Raw genomic sequence first — 19973 nt, 5'->3', positions numbered from 1 at the left:
GAGCTTGGAAATAAAACTGATCAAATACTAATACTATGCACGATTATGGCCAAAATGATAATCACAATTATTTTGATCAACATTGTAATCATAATTATTAAATCATAATAGGAAAATCTGTTTTTAAACAATATGTGTACAGTTTACTGTGTAAAATGAAGCTTTGAATAATAATAATAATAATAATAATAATAATAATAATAATAATAATAATAATAATAACTGACCAAAAGCTAAGGGAATTTTTTTTTTTTACATGACAAAATGCAAAGTGAGCACATCTGATCTGAGACAATCTGATTGGCTATTCCTTTAGGCATGATTGACATGTTCATGTCTACTCAGCTTTCCAAGGAGATGGCTTATTTAGAACAGGCAATAAAACCTCTCTTGGTTTCACAAAGGCAGGACAGGAAATTGTAACATTTGCCAAGCAGTACTTATACCTGCTGATCAGTGTAAAAATTACTACTTTCTGACACACGCACACTTTCCAGGCTAAAACATGCCCCGAATGCTGTATTGTAAGGGAATGAAGCGTTAGCAGTCACAGCTCAGAAGGGTTTGGTGAATTTGAAATGAGAAGGCCTTACAGTTTTGATTATGTCTATTATTCATGTCATAGTCATAGTCAGGGCATAAAAGTTTGCATTGAACAAAGCTAACGTCATCTCAAATGGGATGAAATCTGGCATTATAAACAGACTAATTTGTAGCTAGTCGAGCATAATATTTAGCACCGTAATATAGGCTACACATATATATATAGTGAAAGCCTATTTTTATTTTATTATTATTATTATTATTATTATTATTATTATTATTACTCACCTTAGTTACAAACATTGCTCAATGAGAACACCTGCTGGTCAATATTTACGGGGTGTTTTTTAGGATATTAAACCCACTTAAGTGGGTGTGCAGTCACTCCTGTAGATTCTGCATTATTTTATAGAATTTTCATGGCAATTACAAAGTCAATTACTTAAACAATTTAATTACAATTACGCCAGCAAATTGCCTTATATATACGACATAATTGTAATTAATTATCAATTATGCAATTACAATAATCTTATTTTATTGTTACCACATATTAAGTTGCATTGCATTATAAAACATTTTTTTGCTTACTTTCAGGATTGGGCATGGTCACGTGTGTTCTTGGGTGAAGGGGGTGGGGGGGAGGTGCTTTGTAGTCACATGACACTCTGATGCTAGTGAACTGTCAAGACGACGCGCATGCGCTCTGCGCGGATGGGACTTACCAACAGCTGAGGAGGCGTAGCTAGCCGCAGCTAGCACTTGTTAAAGGTAATGCTTGTGGTTATTGACTATCTACTCTAAAACGCCTTAACCAATGATAGCACTTGTATTACGGTTGTTTTAAGCAAAGCCACTCTATAATAACTTAATTTCATTTAAACAAATGTTAGCGGGAGCCTGATGTGTTTGTAGCGATAAAACGCCCTGCTAGCTTAAATGTTAGCTTGCCAGCTGCGCTGAAATGGGCGTTAACAGCTTTTCATTTGGGGCTCATGCCAGTGACAAACCCAGGTCTGAGAGGAATGAAGTAATAATGCTTACGGTGGTGATCTGTGTATCTGTCCTAACAGAACTAGTTAATGCGTATTTAGTGCGCATGAAGGAAGCATGTCGGTGTAGACGGCAAATGCAGGCTGATGTTAACCCAATAAACGGTTTGGTTTTGGGTTAAATAGGCTGTTAACACCCACGATATATATATATAAGTGTGTATTTTTCTGTTAGTTGTGCTTTTGATGCGAAAAACCAGGTTTTGCAGCTCATATGGAAGTTGTGTTTTCGTTTTTTACGATGCAGAAATCAAAACAAATGGCGTTGTTTCCTAATACTATGTCCCCCAGTCCAACTGAGGACTGGATTTGAAATTTATTGTAGACTTCAGATTTCCTAAAACTGTTTATTTTAGTTTTGACCTTTTGATTTGTTGCCACCAAACCTATTTTCTGTCTTGCTAGAATAGTTAATCACCCTGCCACTATAGTAGATAACAAACATCATCCTCTTTAACAGTGTTCTGCTTCATCTAATGCAGATAAGAAACTTTTATCTCAGAAAGTGCCACAAAAATGTGATTGTATTTGTATCTTATCCAAGGGTGACTTTATTATTAACCATAATGTCTTTATTTAAAATAATGATTAATCTGAACATTAACACAGAACATAACAAAGGTTTTGGTCTTTTAAGATATTTACCTGTAATGTTTGTCTATTTTTGTTTTCATTTTGTGTATTTTTCTCTCATTCTGTTTTTGTTGTTGATGATTTGCCTTTTTGGAGTTATTTTTGACTATTTGATTTATTTTTATTTATATTTTTCTTTTATACCGTGTCCTGTATTTTTATTATTATAAATGTCTTGTGCTTTTGTAAATTATACTACATTTTTATGTATTTTTGTGTGTTTTGTTTTCATTTTGTTTATTTTTGCTGTTTTGTATGTTTTTCACTCATTCTGTGTTTTTGTTGTTGATGATTTGCCTTTTTGGAGTTTTTTTCATATTGTGCGCAGTTTTTATTATTATTATTATATACGTATTGTGTTTTTGTGAATTATAGTATGTTTTTTTCTTAATACTTTTGTCTTTCTGTAGTTGTTTTGTGTTTTTTGGAATAATTTTTGCACATCTGTTTTGTTTATTTTTCTTTCATTTTGGGTATTTGTGTTAAGCACTGCACAAAATTAGAAAAAGTGAATCTGTTCCTTCTATCCCATTCTCCCACTTTTACAATGTATGGTTGAGAACAACATTTTCTTGATGTTAAAATGCCAAGTTTATATGTTAATACTCGTGTTTTATTTCATTGCAGCATGCGCACCACTCTGAAGAGAGACAATTTTGAGTGTCTTCTGGATGAGTGACCTGGAACTCTACACATGCTTACACCAAGGAAGAGAACAGAATTAACATCAGTGAATTAACAAAGCGTGAAGCAAAAGCTCCTCCTGACTTCATCGTGCACGACATTGGCCTGTTTGTTCATAAACAAGTTGGGCTTGGAGCCAAGAGCAGAGATGGCCTTACGAAGGCGTCCCCGCAGGCTGCAGCTTGGCTACGCTGACTGAAAACACTGGACAACTGCATCTCTTGTTAAGAGAATGTGCTGCTGCTGAATGGATGCAACATCCTCCTCCTCCTCCTCTTCCACCTCTCCAATTTATTAAAGCTCATCACTGTGTTGCAGCAGGCGCAGTGAATTATGGTGACTGAAAATGATGCATGAATATGACATCTTCGTGAAAGGTATGCTACAAGGGGCGAGGCTCTTCAATAAAAGCATAACAGCTGACTAATAGTCTGCTGCTAAATATGGATGCCAAGTTGAAGGAGGACCTGTTTCGGAGGTACGTGACAGCACTGGAGAGGCGTCTGGATGTGAGCGCGGAACATGCTGGAACTGCACCAGAAAGGGGCCGAGGCAGACATAAGGACAGTGAAGCCCTACTTTCCACTGCCACGGCTTTACTGGGAGCGTATCAACCAGACCCAGGCCAGCGGTTCAGGATGGTTCGGTTCTATGAGGTGTTGGAGAGCTCACTGCGCTGCCAGAGAGGAGGGAACCTCAGGAGTCTGGAGAGAGCCTTTCACACACTGGAAACCATCTGCACCAACCTCTTGCTTTTTCCCTGGAAGAAAGAATTCAGATGTATAAAGGTAAGTTTATATAAGGTATATTTGTATTATTTCTTTTACAAAATACCTTTTTGCTATTAACCATTTTGTTTTACAATGATTTGATTAGAACTATCGAAATACCACTGTGAACTGTTACATTACACAGTATTGTGTCAAATTAACCTTCTGCAGTCTGAATATATTAAGTTCAAACCAAATTTACACTGTACGGGTGTATTTATCAGGTCATTATTAACAGGAAAGAATAACCAATAGTTATTGTGAACAAGGGTTGTAACAAACAACTATCAGTTTCCGTTAAAATGGGTAATGTCTCCTCAAATCTGAAATCAAATAATTTTTGCATTGCTTTTATTTAATTTTTTATTCAAAACTGACTCATTTCAACAACTATTGATAAAGACAACATATAACGAATTTGGTTAAACTTTGCCCAGCTGTTTAGCTGTTGGTTGATACTTGGCATACGCTAATACTAGCCAAAGAATATGACAAGTCACTGTTGCAGTGCATAATATTATTATGAACTCACACGCACAAACATTTATTCTTTTTCTTCATTTGTAAACAGCAATAAAAGCCAATAGTATGGCTGATGGTTGCTTAGTTTTAGCAGAATCACACACAAACAGTAGAGGAAAGTAAAGTACTCGAGAAATGAAAAAATAAAAATAAAAAATCCTTAGTGTTTTGAATTTGCCAGGTTTAAAAAAAACTTTCCTGCTCTAGCTATTGGAATTTGGACAATAATTAATGAACTAAACACAAACTCATTAAGTTGATTATTATGTAATAGTGAAAATTCTGATATTTAACTTCTAAATAGGCTGATGAAATACAATTATACCACCTCATTGTAAGTTGAATACAAAATTGCAGCAGTTTGACTGGTAAAGTTAGATTAAAGGAATAACTATTAATAATGCAGAAGATAAATTGTTGATACAATTTAATTAATTGATTAAATTATTCATTTCATTAGATTTTTTAAATTTATAAACTAATCAAAAAGGGTGTTTGTATCGTACTGCAAAGCCTGTAAAAGGTAACCAAAAAATAACAAACTGAAATAATGTTGCATTACCTTTTGAACAATTCATCCATGAAAGTAGATCCCACACTAATAGGATAAAAGTCAGACAGAATAGTAAAAAGAAAAACTTAACACTTGTCTTATTTATAGTATCATAACAAAAGAAAACTAACACGGCTAATGCGTATCAGTGACATGCGTTGATATGCCTTGTAAAAGTACGTGCATCAAAAACAAGAAAGAAGTGGTTTAACTTGTAATTCTTTTGAAGCTTTGTAGTTAGGTGTGTTTGGATAATGCTGATGGGTAGGAAATGTAATATCAGTTTGAGTTGTTGATATGAGCATTTATTAGTTAGTTCTAATTGAACACTTGATCCTGATAAATCTTTTCTGTTTCAGACCTTCACTGGCCCATACGTGTACCACTTAAAGTCTGCCATTCCCGAGGCTGAACTCCGATCCCTAATGCGCACCATCGGCTACGCCTGCGACCATGATTCAAAGTTCCATTTGCAGGAGCAGCCCGGAGGCACAAATCATCTCCGTCAGTTGGCTTTTGAGCTCTTCCTCGCCCAGGCGGAGTGCCGTCTACTGGGAGAAGTGGTGGCTCTGGCCCGCGGAGCTGCCTCAGAGCTGGAGGCCCTGGAGCTGCGTCGAGGCTGCAGAGATGACGCGGCTGGTTGTGCCGAGGCTCTGCGAAGGCGCGACAGCCTCGGGGCGGATATGGCTCGGCTCACCGTGCGGCCCTTGGATATAGATAGACCTCACACCCACCACCTGAGGCGAGGCAGCCGTCCTTCTAAGTCGGTGGATGTTACAGACGGGGCTGGTCACTGGCATCCAGCAGTCAGTAAGCCCATCCTGAAGGCCTCGCTGAGTCTGAGGAAGGAGCCGCTGTTTGTGGATGCAGAAGAGGACATGAAGGATGAGATCATCAGACCCAGTACCTCAGCCTCATTCTTCTCTGTGGCAGCTCCTCCATCCTACAGTCCTGTTGCTGATTTCTTCCCGATCCAGTCACCTTCTCCAGCTGATCCCTATACTTCTTACCATTTGTCCTCCCTTGATGAGATCGACTTGTACACTGAAAGAGGCGGTTCTGGGACCGGAGGAAGGCAGACCCCGTCCCGGCCCCCATCCAGAGAGCCTCGGGATGCTCGAGATGGCTGGCTGCTCAAAGCTCATGGTAGTGTCAAGTGTCAAGGGTGTGGGCTGGGTTGCTCCACCGTAGCTTCCTGCCAGAGGTGTGATGTAATCCTCTGTCCCACCTGTCACGATGTGGACCCTTTACCCTGCTGTGGTCTCCAGGACTACCACCCCAAGTCCCCACGGCCCCTGGATGGATACATCCCTGTGAAGGAGAAGCTCTCGGTCTACTCTAACACTCACTCCCATTCTCACCTCCACCCACACCCCCTCACTCTGACACACTCACATTCTCATCCCCACCCTCACCCCCAGATGATGGAGAAACCCCTCATGTCATCTAAGCTGTTTACAAGCAAGTCTGTTGCCTTGACAACACCAAAAGGCGGCAGCAGTGAGCGGATAAGCATGGTGGGGGGATCACGCTGTGGGTTTTGCAACAAGCCGAGTGCATCACACACCTGTGTGAACTGCTCCAAGGTGTCATGTGACTCATGCATGGCCTTGTATGCAAAGGATATGTGCACGCGAAAGAATCCTCAGCACAGTTTTGTGCCCAACCATCAGCTCAACTTCAAATCTGGCACCTTGTCTCATCTGGTGTACCGATGATACAGGAACACACACACCATGCTTTTTATTTCCTTTTCCCCATCATGTCCCTCCCTTGTAGTTTTGCACTGATGCTTTGGCTTTGTTCCTCCCTAACCCACTCATCCCACCCTCTCTGTATATGATGGATTTCCTGAACCTTCCTGTGAACTTTGTAAAATTCCTCTCGTCAGTAAGACCTTTAAATGCACAGCTCCCAGAGAGCCATACCATCTGCCCATCTCTCTGCCTTCTTTAAGTCCAGGCTCTGATTTCTCCTCCTTTTTACCTGCTACCTGCTCTTGAGTAAACACGTGATGTTGTAGCGCTTCCCAATTTCCTCATATTTTGATCTCCCCAAAAGGAAAATAGAAAAAAAAAAAGAATTAAAAGTCTTCTTTTAAATGAATTCCATCCAAATGAACATATATTCTTTGCCTAACATCTCAGCTGAAGAGTCCTCAAATATATATATATGAATATACACAGTATATATGTGTGTGAGTGTTGAGTGTGTGTGTGTGTGTGTGTGTGTGCTGAACTTGCATTGTGATAAAGAGAATATTTAAAGAAAACATACACTGGGAATCCATAGTATATATTTTTATTGAACAATGCAAGACTGTTTAAGGGCCTTTAGGCCTAGTGTTTGGATAATATGAACATCTGTATGTGTGCAGGGTGAGTGAAATCTTATAGGAACATGTGGAGGCAACAATCAGATGCCATATATTATATTCTATTTCAAAGATTATGCCTCCTAAACGTGCAGTTTAATGACAAAGTTGTAAATGCTGCAGTTGGCTTTGAGACCTTAAGGACCGTAAAGGACCTGTAGTGTTGATTTCCTCCTGGTAATCGAGTGAGTTCTGACCACCATCTCCTCCCTCATTATAACATGGTGGCTCTCTGTGAACCAGGGGTCAAAGAAAATCTCAAACAGGACCCCACATTGAATCATTGTCTTTTTGTTGTTGTTTTTTTAACATTGTGCACGCTGATGATTTGGTTTTAGAGAGTTTGAAAGTGGACGATTTCACATGGGTTATGTCTACCTCAAATGGCTTTATCTTCTATATCTCGATTGCTTTTGTGGTTTTAAAGTAGCCCTAAAAAATACTACATTACCTTCTTCTGGCACTACCAGTTTTTAGAGTTGAACAAGTTTTTTGTAGTAAAGTGATGTGTGCTTTGTCATTTGAAAGACAGTTTACAAAATGTTCCTTGCATTTGATTATAGTTGAAGTTAATGCCAAACGTAAAAACTGCTCATTTGCTGTAAAATTTGTTTCGCTAGCTTAAGTTAAGCATCACCCCAGCAAGTTTAAATAAGTCAAAAGTTCAAAAGAGTATTTTGTTTAGGTTAAATGACATATTTATTTCATTTGTAAACGCCACAAACCAAGTCAAATGTTTAGCAAGCTAGCGTAGCATCATGCTAACAAGCTTGTACTCTGCTGGTTTAAAAGGTTCTAAACCAGCATATGATAAGATCATTTTTAGTTTTTTTTTTTACGTTTTTTTTTAAAGTAGCTTAACATATACTTTCAACCTTTAATATATAAACAACATTTGATCAAGAAACCATTTTCAACTAATTCTAAAATTGTTCCCAGATTGACCTGATAGTCCTAAGCTTTTTCCATGGCACATTGAACAGAGCAGCTACTGTAGTGGTATTAAGGGACAGAAGAGTGCTGATTCTGTTTGTGTACAAAAATCCTTATTTATTGCAAGGAATTCATTCGTCTTGGTGGAATTTCTGAAAAACAATATGCATTAAACATGAACTGAAAAAAATGTTAAGACCAGCTAGTGTAGATATATTGCATTTAAAACACATATGTTATTTGTTGTAATGTGGTGTTTTTTTATTGCAATTTTATACTCAACATTGGTTAAAATGTCTAGTTTCTTTTATTTTTGTTTTATTTTTATTTTTTTTTACATTAAAATCAGTTGTGGTTTGAAAGTCTGGTGAGTTGAGAGTAATGGTGGCGATGCTAACTCCAAAGGCCATTAACTATGGGTCAATCAATCGTCTTCACTCATATCATGTTTTTTACTGGACGTCTTTAGTTATCCAAACATAAAAGGAACTGTTTCATACTGGGTTTAATGGTCACAAGGGCTCATTTTAAAACCTAATTTATTCAACAACAACAAAAAAGCCAGGGTTATTCTCACAAACGTCTGCAGGCTCATCTAGCCTTTATTTTTCTGCCCAGAATAACCCTAAATGCCTTAAAGTCACTCAGCTCTCAAGTGTTTGATCTTGTCTTTTAATCATGTTTTGTAAATCAAGTCCTGCAGGTAAAAAAGTGATTTCCAGGCTAGAAGATATCAATTCAGTTTCTTTCTTCCTGGAGAATAAGATAAAGGAAAATAGACATATGATAATGAATTATGAAGAAGCTTTCGGTCTGGGTAAAAGCAGGTTAAAGCAGCTGCTATGTCGTTGTGAACATGTATACGTTTTAAATATTTGCTATATACAAGATTTTTTTTTTCTTTTTAATTTAGTCCTTGAACATACTTTAATTTTGTAAAGTGAAGGATGGGTTCATTCATCATTGTTTACATCTTCTCAAAGCCTGAGTTTTGTTGTTTTTTCTTTGTGACAATGACTTAACGGGGTTTTTATACGAGCCGCATGTCTTTTAAATGTTTTTCAAAGATGTTTTCAATCCCGAATTAGCTAAATTGGGTATCTAAAAAATGGTTTTTGGTGACTTAAAAGGGAGGTGTGCAATTCTACAGGTTTCCATCCAATAAAGCCTTGTTTTATTTATTTTTTTTCCATAGTTTGACTTTTTATCATAGATGTATTTTAGTCTTTCACTCTAAGGATCATACCAGCAAAGAAAAGCAACTATCAAAAGTACTGAGCCATGTCCTATAGGAGTGATCCATCGTGTTGCCAAATGAAGAACAAATATCTCACTAGTGTGGAAAAAAAACAAACTCCTCTGGCTTGCCTAGATGTACAGTTGATGTAACATTAAATCTGTGATTTCGCCTTTTGTCTGTAAATGTTGGCCCGACAAAGAAGCCCAGAAAGAAAAGGAGCGACTGAGATGCGTATTCGTATAAATGTGGGTTGTGGCGTTGAATGAAAACAGTGCACTGATTACTTGTGTAGGTCACTATAAAGGGCTAAACAGCCTTCAGGGCTGCTGCTAAGCTGGTAACTACTGTTTTAATGTTTTGGTGAGAAAGTGACTTGTTATGAGGAACTATCAGAAAATGGTGAATACTTCCCTTTCCTCAATGTATTTAAATCACTGGAATACATCAAGTTATTTTAACATGATTAGTTCAAACCCCACACTGGTCGCACTCGAGTCATTCTGAGAGTAAACACTCCCTTTACCTCTTTGTATGGATATCTTAGTGACGGTGTAGTTAGGCAGCAGGTTTACCATCCCCTGTGTCCCTTAACCCTTTTTTTCTTGGCATGCTCTGTAGAAGGCCCCGTGGCCCTCTCCCCACCCACCTTAGCACTGAGGGTCTTTGCACAATGTGTACGTGAAGAAGAGTATGGACCTTATGATCTAATATGTGTGCTTACATGGGGATCGAAAGGGAAAACAGCAAAAAGTTGATTGGAATGGTGAATATATATAAATATATATGAAGAGAAATGAAAAAAACAAAAAAACACAAATGAGATTTTATAAAATAATTTCAAGAATAAAAATCTGAAAAAACTTTGTGTGTGAAGTTGTGATGTCATTTCTAGCATTATTTTTTTAAAAGAAATGTGGAACGTATTTATAAAATGATGCATCATTACATTTCTAAATAAGGGCTTGGAAAGAGCTTTCACAGCTCAGAATATGAAGCGCTAGTGGAAATAAAACTGATCAAATACTATCCTGGACGATTATGGCCGAAATGGTAATCATGATTATTTTGATCAATATTGTGATCACAATTATTAAATCATGTTAGGAAAATCTGTGTTTTTAAACAATATGTGTACAGTTTACTATGTAAATGAAGCTTTAAATAAGAATTATACTTAAAAAATTAACCCAATAATTTAAAATTGACCAAAGGCTAATGGAATAAATACATTAAAAAGTGCAGAGCCAGTATTTTAAATGTAAATATTGCCACCGATCAGGTTAATTTAATCTTGGCAACCAAAATGGTGATCACGTTTAAAATTTGATTAATTGTGCAGCCCTATCAAATACGTTAACAGTTGTTCCCGACCTATTTTGCATCGTGACCCCATTTTGATGAAATTTGGGTGACCCCTGAAGCTTTCTTTTTCTAGAATGAGTCTTTGATCTTGTTAAACTGTGTTTCATATACAGAGTAGATAGAATGTGTGCACAAAGTGACCAGACGAACAAGCTCAGATATTTTAATAATTCATTTTTTCTCTTTTCTTCTTTTAATACTGCATTTTATTTGAACTAGATTCATATTTGAGAAAGTGAAAGTATAGAATAGTTTTAGGACTGTGTTAAATTGAAAAAGAATTTAAAGAAAAGATTAGATACAACTACCTACTAAACATTTGAGGCGACCCTATTTAAATCCCAAGCGACCCAACATGGGGTCACGACCCCAAGGTTGAAAATTTGCACTAACAGCAGTTTAAATAGGCTACAACATTAATTGATTACCACGTCTTTTCATCTAGCAGCCACTAGATGGCGATGAGCCCGCATGATTTTTACATTGAAAGTGAGTTTAGCTGACGTGCATTTCCACGTGTTAAATTCAATTTAATTGTTACAAAACCTCATATATATGTTATAAAAAGTGTTATAAAACTTGCTTTTTTTCGTTTGTGACCAATTTTTATGTTGTTTGGGGAAGTTTTGTGCAATAATTTGAAGAAAATTGCAGGATTTAGGAAATATTGAGACTTATTTCAACAATTTCAGATTAAAAGTAACTGCGATCCTGTGACATAAGCGTGGGGAAAATGTGAGCCCTGCTAATATTATGGAGTTTCATTGAATTTGTGTATTATTTTGGCGATATCTACAATGGAATTATTTGGTCATTTACACAATAATTCATGGTTTCTCTGACTTGTTTTACTTTTTCGTGCAGGCCAAATTGGAAGCTCTAAATCAGGGGTGGGCAACTCTATTACAGCAGGGGCCACAAAAATGTGACTGTATCTGATCCGAGGGCCACATTATCAACATTCATGTCAGCATTTAGAATAATGGCCAATCTGAGCATTAACACAAGGGGGAAAAGGGTTTTGTTATTTTGTCAGTTTTTAGTAATTGTGTGTGTTTTTGTTATTTTTTTCGTGTTCTTGTAAATTTTGTGGGTTTTTTTTTTTCTTTCATTTTCAGCTTTTTTGTGGTCAATTTGTGCGTTTTTGGGTCACTTTCAGCATTTTTGTTTTCTGTATTTTCCTGTCATTTTGTGCAATTTTCCTGTCATTTTGTGTGTCTTTTCAGCAATTATGTAATGTGTTCTTGTTTTTTGTTGTCATGTTGTTTGTTTTAGTGGTTGTTGTGTCTATCTTTGTGGTCATTTTGTGTATTAAAAAAGAAAGTTATGTTGTGTACTTTGTGCATTTTGTTGTTTATTTGTGTATTTTGGGAGTGACTTTGTGTATTATGTCTTAATATTATCTTTATTTTCCTTCCAACATCTTGAAATATAATTTTTGGGGATTTGTTTAGGGGGCCGCACAAAATAGGACCGAGGGCCACACGTGTCCCCGGGCCATCAGTTGCCCATGTCTGCTCTAAAGGGCCAAATTTGGCCCCTGAGTTTGACACGTGTGCTTTAAAGGGATTAAAACCCAACATTTATTACTATTAAATTCATTATCTAATCAGAGCTTTAGCACAAACCCTGATAGTGTTTTATTTACAGACTGTGTATTTACCATGGAATTGTTTTAATGATCATTTATTATATTTAGACAGTCATTGGAAGGTGAACATCTGCTTTGAATGAGCTGGAAGACTTTTGTTAAGGCTCACAAGTCTTTGGCAAAGGAGGCACAGCGTCTGGCGTCCACTTTTCTCCAAATGTTCTTCACTTAAAGGAGGATAAAAAAAAAACAGTTGATCCACAGCCTGCGACCGACAATAATGGATAGCCACAGTAGCGTCATGGCAGCAGAGATGGACGTCGGTGAGACCTGAACAGTGACTAGAATCCAGAATGAGGGTCAGACCCTCCCCTGCACCCGTCATCCTCCTCCTCCTCCCCTCTGGGACATGTCAGGGCTGTGCTGATGAGAACCATTACCTGCCTGGAGGGAGGTGAAGACATTACTGTTCCACATCCACCAGATAGAACCATCATGAATGTTGGCACATTGCTTAGCCTTTGATTGTCATCACTACGAGCACTAAGCAACATTTACCACCTTCATTATTGCTCTCATTAAGAAGAGTTTATCACTGGAACGATCACACTTCAGGCATTCAAAGTAAATTATGGTGAAGGTAATAAGATATATATTTATGTCTCAGATTTAACATAATAAACCTGGATTGAATGAACTCAACATCTGGTACAGCATATTTCAGCATATATTGCTATCATATATTTAAAATGTAATTAATGTGCTAATCATGGCACTAAAATAATAATAATAATAAAAGTAATAATGTAAACTAAAAACAGTTGGCATGTTTGTTAAGATAAAGGGTAGACACTGCAATACTGTACCCATTAGCTTTTATTTCTTATTGCAACCCCTTAGCTCATGTTTTACATTATTTATTGTGTCTGCAGGCGCGTCGAAATTCTTTCCCGTGTCTAGTCCAACATTATCCTTGAATTTAGGCCTTTTTATTCATTTATTTCTGATGTTTTGCACATTTTAGAATTTGAACTTTTTCACCTTTAGGTGTATTTTAAAGAGGTGAAAAGATGATTATTGATGGATGAGGGGAAAAAAAGTCTGTAATGTTAAAAAACAAATGTTTCTGTGTACCTCCCGAGAGGTGTTCAAGTCCCCCTAGGGGTACACATACCCCAGTTTGGGAACCACTGTTGTAGTGTACACTGTCTACTGTACAATACATCCATACTGTATCTGTATTAGTCAGGCTCGTGCACACGTGTATTAAAAGTAACATTTTTTTTAAAGTACTTTTCTGAACAATTTCGATCTTTGATATACAATCAATGAAGAGCAGCCATTTTTAGGTCAAGATATGTGACATTAAATCATTGGCAGTGTTCTGCATAAGCTCCCACCTTTTTCTTTTAACTTTTGTTGTGCATTTTTCTCATTTTCTTTGATATTGTTTTGTGCCTATCACTATGTATTATTTCTTTTTTTTTGTATCTATTTGGATTTAAATAAAATTGTAATGTATTTTTTTTTTTTTTTTTTAAGATAATGACACTACAGTGGTTGCTGCTTTATTTTGAAATAATGAATTACTTCCTCTGCCTCACCTGTGTTCCTGCCCAGCTGTGTGGGATTCCCAATCAGGTTTTGTCAACCTGTTTTTGACAAAAGAAATGTTCTTGCTCCTCGTAGACATATTTTAATATTGTTTTCCACATGAAAACTTTCAGTAAAAGCCCAGCATGTTTAACAAGTGTAACCTAAAAGGTGTACCGAGATGTAACGTCGTCCACCATTTTTTGCACCTGGAAAAGCAAGGCGGGGCTTAACTCTTCGAGGTAAATTTTCAGTGCTTTGTCATTTTTTTCAGTGAGCCAAATACTTTTTTTTGTGTAAATATTGTGGATTTTTTGACATAAATGGACATGTATGTGCTTGTGTTGAGATGATAGCTAAATTTCACTCATTCCAGTTAGGTTGGAGTTTCTTTCAGCCACTTTCCATCCAATAACACAGTGTCAAAATATGTCAGTATTACCCAGGCAAGCAAGGACATTAAATTTTGTTATTTTTTAGTGGGCTTTTTTTTAATATTTTGAAAGTTCAATTTAAACAACTTTTCCATGATATTCTAATTTTTTGGAAAGGGTCTGTATGTATCCACTATAGCTCAATTTAGTTAGGGATGAAGAAATACACACTTTTTTCATTTCAGGCTGTGATCACGCTCAGATTTAATATAAACAATCTGTGAATTAAATTTGATTCATAGAAATAAGTCACTATGGCAACAATGTTTCGATTACAGTGAGCCAGCGTTTTGGAATGGTGAATCACGTATATGCCTATGATGATTGCTTTTTATCGCGCTCGTGCATGTAAGTAACCCAAGGTTTACATGCTCAGGGTTGATTGGCCCACTTCATACCAGTCATAATGAAATCAGATACCCAGAGTTTCCCATTGCGGGGTATGTTGAACCAGAGTTTATGGATAGACTCAGTTTGTTGAACCTCCTTTCTGGTATAAAGCATGTGTTGACACATCCTGGTACCAGGCTCAGTGTTGTAATTACTCCATACTGTCTAATCACCCAATTATCCCTGTGCAGTATAATTATTGAATGAATGAATTATTATTTTGGTGAGTTTTTAGTTGTTTGTTTAAATTACAGAAATATAGAATAAATGAGGCTGTATAAAGTTGGCACCAAACAGCTTTGCTTTTTTTTGCAAGTTTAAATGTGCCATTTGCCAATTATTTACTCCCATTTTTCTTTTCCAATTCAGTGTGTACTGTTTAGCCATTATCTTCCCACTACAGGCAGCTAAGCACTAATGTATTTATGGAAAATTAATGCACTGAAAACCGAACCTGGAACAGTTGCACAATTGATTGAAAGTAAATAGGAAAAAAATGAAAGAAATAAATACAACTCCATGTTTTATTCAGAACTAAGTAAAGTCATGCAGCAACAACACACAGGCCACCTGTCTTTCGTCATTACCGTTTTCTGACACTTTGAACTAAATTCAACCTATAAATCACATTCTTGTTCTACTTGCCTCCAACATGGCAAAAGCGACATGAAGCCATTTATCATGATAATTGAGCCATGAAGCGAAGATTTCATGCTACGCCGCCCAACCTGCTGCTGATTTTCTGCTAGAACATGACTGAGATTTTTCACAACAGCAATGATCTTCAGTCGCTTAATAGTAGATGAAAAGAGAAATACTTTATTGGTTGTTACATAAGAAGATGTGCATTATGTAAGTGGGTAGAACATGTTGTGTTAGTTTCATAGTCCAAGGAGATCATAATGAAAAGTGTGTGTAGAACAGCCAGGATCACTAAGAAAGCAGGAATTAGGGATTCTGAAGGGTACAGCGCAGTGTTTAGAGCAGTGGTTCCCAACCTTTTTTGGATCATGACCCTTTTTTGATATCAAGAATTTCTGGAAACCTCAAAGTCAATTTTTTTTATGGGGCCACAAACTAGTGAGATATTTTGTGGCCACAAATACTTTTTTTTTTTTTTTTTTTAATCATGTGTATGTCTAAGGCTCCGTACTGTATTATTAATACAGAGTAGCCAGGATAGTGACAAGTTATGCAAGCTCAGATATTTTTTCCCCTGCTTTTTATTTGAACTCGATTGATAGTTGGCGTGAAAGAAAATAACAGTTGTTTAAGATTGCATGTTCTAATCAGTATATATATATATATATACATATATATATCAGGTGACCCCTTTCAACTCCAGACTACATCACGTGGGGTCCCAAACCCAAGGTCGAAAAACACTGGTTTAAAGAGATCTGCAAAAGAATCAAAGGGTGAATAAGAAATTTGATAAATGCAGTGCAGCAAAGCAACAGAAAAAAAAAAAAAAAGTTACTAGCGAAGTGTTGGAATAGGAGACAAAATGTAGAAATGGGGAACAGTGGATGCAGTCATGAGGCTTGATGAGTGCCTTGAGCGATACGTAGCAGCGGAGGCACTTGAAAGATAGATGTGTTGATAGACAGTGAGATGAAGATTGGCAGAAGAGCTTGAGACAGTCAACAGAGGAGATAAGAATGAGAGAATGAGGGTACCCTGGAAATACAGCGGTCGGGTATAAGAAACAGAGAAATAGAAGAAGTGTGATTGTTTGGTTGGTGTCGATGTTTGTTTTCAAATTCCACTCATCAAAGTTTACCTTATGGTACTAGAAGTATGATTTTTTTTTTTTAAGTCAACTAGTGTGCAAGTTTTCTTCTTTTTTAAGTTGTCAGTGTCAAAATATAGCTAAAATAAACACAATGTATTGAATGTAATGCACACATCCTTTAATATTTGAAGTTCATTCTAACAAACAGCAGGTGAAGAAAAAACTGTTTAATCCTTAAATCTATACATGTTAGATGATTATTATTTGTTGGTAAAATCTTATCATCATAAAATATCATAAAATTAATTTACTAAAATAGGAGGCCAAGTGTGTTGGAGTGATTTTGAACAAGTTGGCTTGAAATTAAAATTCACTACAAGTACCCTTTTAAAATCATCCAGTCATTCCTCCATGAAAGTCATCTAGAAGAACAAAGACATCTATCTGCTCAACAAGTCCTGAGTCTGGATGAACAATAGCTTTGATTTGACACCAAACACTGCTATGCAGGAATGCATTAATTATAAACAACAGATTCTCTATCAAAATGACTGATTTTGCACTAAACAGTGCACCCTGTCAGAGAATGTTCTATCCTCATGAAATATACAAAATAATACAGGCGGCTACAGTTCTCCAGCCCATTTCTTTTGTCTCTTTATTTGAATGTCCAAGCAAACCACAGGTTATCCTTAGACAATCAGTATTGGGAGAGAAAATCCAGAAATTATACAGTTGTGGAATATTTTCTTCAACTTTTATATCTAAAACCCAAGGTTATTGCCAAGATTTACAATTATTTTTCATTTTCTATCCTACAATGTCATTTATTGTAGATAGCCAATGGTTTTTTCCTGTTTTCTGAGCAAGAATGATAATGGGGCAATATGTTCAGTGAAAAATGTCTTTGTGTAGGTGAAAGCGTTGCAGCCAGAGGGCTGTGATTGTTAACCTGCTTACAGCCCCTCACCATTCACTCACTAAGCTAATCTATAGTGTGGCTTTTCTCTAGGAACTCTGTTTTTGTGTGCAGTGCAATACCAATTCCCTTATTAAACTTCAAACTTAGAATTCTGGGTTTAAAGTGGAAATTCTGAGAAAAAGTCAGAATTATGAGGAAAAAAGTTATTATACTATGATTTTCATGGTCTGACCCAACTTTTTCACTTTGACTTAAAACAATTGTTTTATTGAACTTTTTGTTGAAGTTACTCTCATTTAGGACTGACAGCTATAATTTAGTAACAAAAAAGGCAAAGACTTAGCATCTTTTTTGTTAGCTAAGCTATCAACAGAGGTAAAAGTAACAGATTACAAGTATTCACATCTATGTAATTGAGTTGCTTTTATGGGATATTTATAAATCAGTAGTTTTACTTGTACTTAAGTACATTTTAAAAGAAGTAAAGTAATCTGTTACATTTATACACCCAACCATTACTGGATAGATTATTATTATTGTTTTTAAATGATCAATGGATATTGTGAAACTACAAAACAATCAAATGCACCATAGCGTATTAACCAGATTAAAAGTAATGTACCGCACAAAAACAGTATTGAATGCTGGTTATTTCAGCCTGATAATTTTATTTTTATTTTGAATTGAATTTATTGGTGTTATTTCATTTTTAAAAATAATTGTACACTTTAACAAACCTTTTTATTTTATACAGATCCCTTTGTGGAAAATAAATCAAGTTCCATTTGTGCAAAATTTGGTTTCTTCCTTTCTAAGTTTATACATGAGGTGTTTACCAAAAATAAAAAAGTAACTAGTAACTTTTACTTTGAGTACTTTTTAATTGTGTTGCTTTTTACTTATACTTGAGTATTGTATCTATGCCTTACTTGTACTTGAGTACAATTTCAGTCAAGTATCAACACAGCTAGCCAGCCAAATGGCAGCATCGTCACCCATTTAAATACATTTTTATATATATATTTTGCTTTCGTCCAAGCTTTTTTTGTAAAGCTACATTATCTGTTCTACGGTACAACTACTCTGTGTTTAATATGGATAATAGCTCATGACAGGAAGTGACGGTCTGATAGTGCACATTAGCTTAACAGGCTGAAATGGCTTGGATGGCACTAACAGATTACAGAACACTCCAGATGCCATGCATGTCACTAAAACTATAGGGAGAGAAAAACAATCACACATGTATAATTTATGATTGGAACCATAAACATTAGCAACCATTAAACGTTGGATAAATGTGTCAATGTATTAATTCTGTCTGAAAAAAAAAAATAAAAAATCTGTCAGTTTAGTTTTTCCTGCCTATAACACACCAGTTATCAGGAGCTGTTTGGTTCTATGCATTGTATGTCATGTATGATGTAGCTTTCATGTAGTGCCATTGCGTACTTCTAGAGGTACACGTACCCCCATATGAGAAACACTGTTCTAATCCATCTGTCAGTTCCAAATGATTTTCCTTTTTACTTTCCAGTTCATCTGATTTTGTTGAGTTGAACAATTAAGGTAAATGTACCAGTTTGAGTTGAGTCGTTTTAATGCATTACAGCTGATGGAATGCCTCACAACAACTTAGCATGTGCAGTCATGATGGGTATTTGGGGGGAAAAGACATGTCGCTCCAAACTGGGTAATAGTTTTCCCCACAGCCATTTAGTGCAGAAATGGTTTTGCATGAGCTGTGCGTGAACATGGCAGGGAACATTGGTTTAATCAGGACCTCAATTATACAGTTTGCTTCCCTATATAACAGAGTCTAGTCATTTCCTGTGCAAATGTAATTTAAAAGATATAAACTTGGTGTAAAAATGTGCAGGCCTTTACCTGTATGCCAACTTTCAATCATGTGTAACCAGTGCCGTTGTGAGGTGGCAAATAGAAGCCGACTTCACCTCATACATTTAAAGTCATCTAATAAATCCACATAATCGTACATCCCCACCCTTGCAGTGTTATAGATGCGTCACTTTAGGGAGCCATTAAGCCTACTGTATGCAAATGTGCTCATTTAAGGCTCAGAGTAAAAATGTGCATGCAGTCAATTTACAATCTTATAAATGTAGTGCAAGGTGGCCTGGCTCCATGATTCATTCATCCTGACATGCAGCAGTGTTTGGAACAGACTGGAGGCTCAAATTGTGTGGTGGATGGCTCCGTAGTAAATGCAAACCTTTAACGCTTGGTTTATAATTACTCCTATGGTTTATCTTGCAGGTGACAGTGGCTTCTAGAGCTGCAACAAACAATTCATTTTGAAGTCGACTAATCTATCAATTATTTTTTTTCAATTAGTCGACTAATCACGATCATTTCGTTTTTGAAGCACATATTTTTGAATCGCTATTTTAACCCACCTGCTGAAATCCTCACTCCTATGAAAGTGATCCTGTTGTACTCTGACAGCATGTTTTACAGAAAGGAAATTAAATAATGACAGGACAAAATAATGCATTTATAATAGTTGCATTTTCAACATGGAAAATTGTGATCACAATAAAAATAAATAAATAAATGAACTACTAACTACTCATAACAGAAACTTTTTGTAAAAAAAAGATGTTGCAAACCTGCCTTAAAGC

At 36.3% G+C, this 19973-nt stretch overlaps 1 protein-coding gene across 1 annotated transcript; it reads left to right on the top strand.

Moving 5' to 3' along the window:
• Nucleotides 1-1216: 1216 nt before the first annotated feature.
• spata2 (spermatogenesis associated 2) lies at nucleotides 1217-10165 on the top strand. Its single transcript, XM_028453815.1, has 3 exons — nucleotides 1217-1314; nucleotides 2856-3700; nucleotides 5117-10165. The coding sequence occupies exons 2-3, from the start codon at nucleotides 3356-3358 to the stop codon at nucleotides 6473-6475; spliced, it is 1704 nt and encodes a 567-aa protein (XP_028309616.1). The 5' UTR covers nucleotides 1217-1314; nucleotides 2856-3355; the 3' UTR covers nucleotides 6476-10165.
• Nucleotides 10166-19973: the final 9808 nt, after the last annotated feature.

This window comes from Gouania willdenowi, chromosome 7, assembly GCF_900634775.1.
Source record: "Gouania willdenowi chromosome 7, fGouWil2.1, whole genome shotgun sequence".
NCBI lineage: Eukaryota > Metazoa > Chordata > Actinopteri > Blenniiformes > Gobiesocidae > Gouania > Gouania willdenowi.
Note: the sequence above shows the minus strand (reverse complement) of the source record. Positions and strands in the feature narration are given on the sequence as shown.

Excerpts from the sequence above, each read along its gene's own strand:
- spata2 (XM_028453815.1), top strand. The coding sequence starts at position 3,356 with ATGGATGCCAAGTTGAAGGAGGACCTGTTTCGGAGGTACGTGACAGCA. Across the intron at positions 3,701-5,116 it reads AAGAATTCAGATGTATAAAG|ACCTTCACTGGCCCATACGT; the intron begins GTAAGTTTATAT and ends TTTCTGTTTCAG.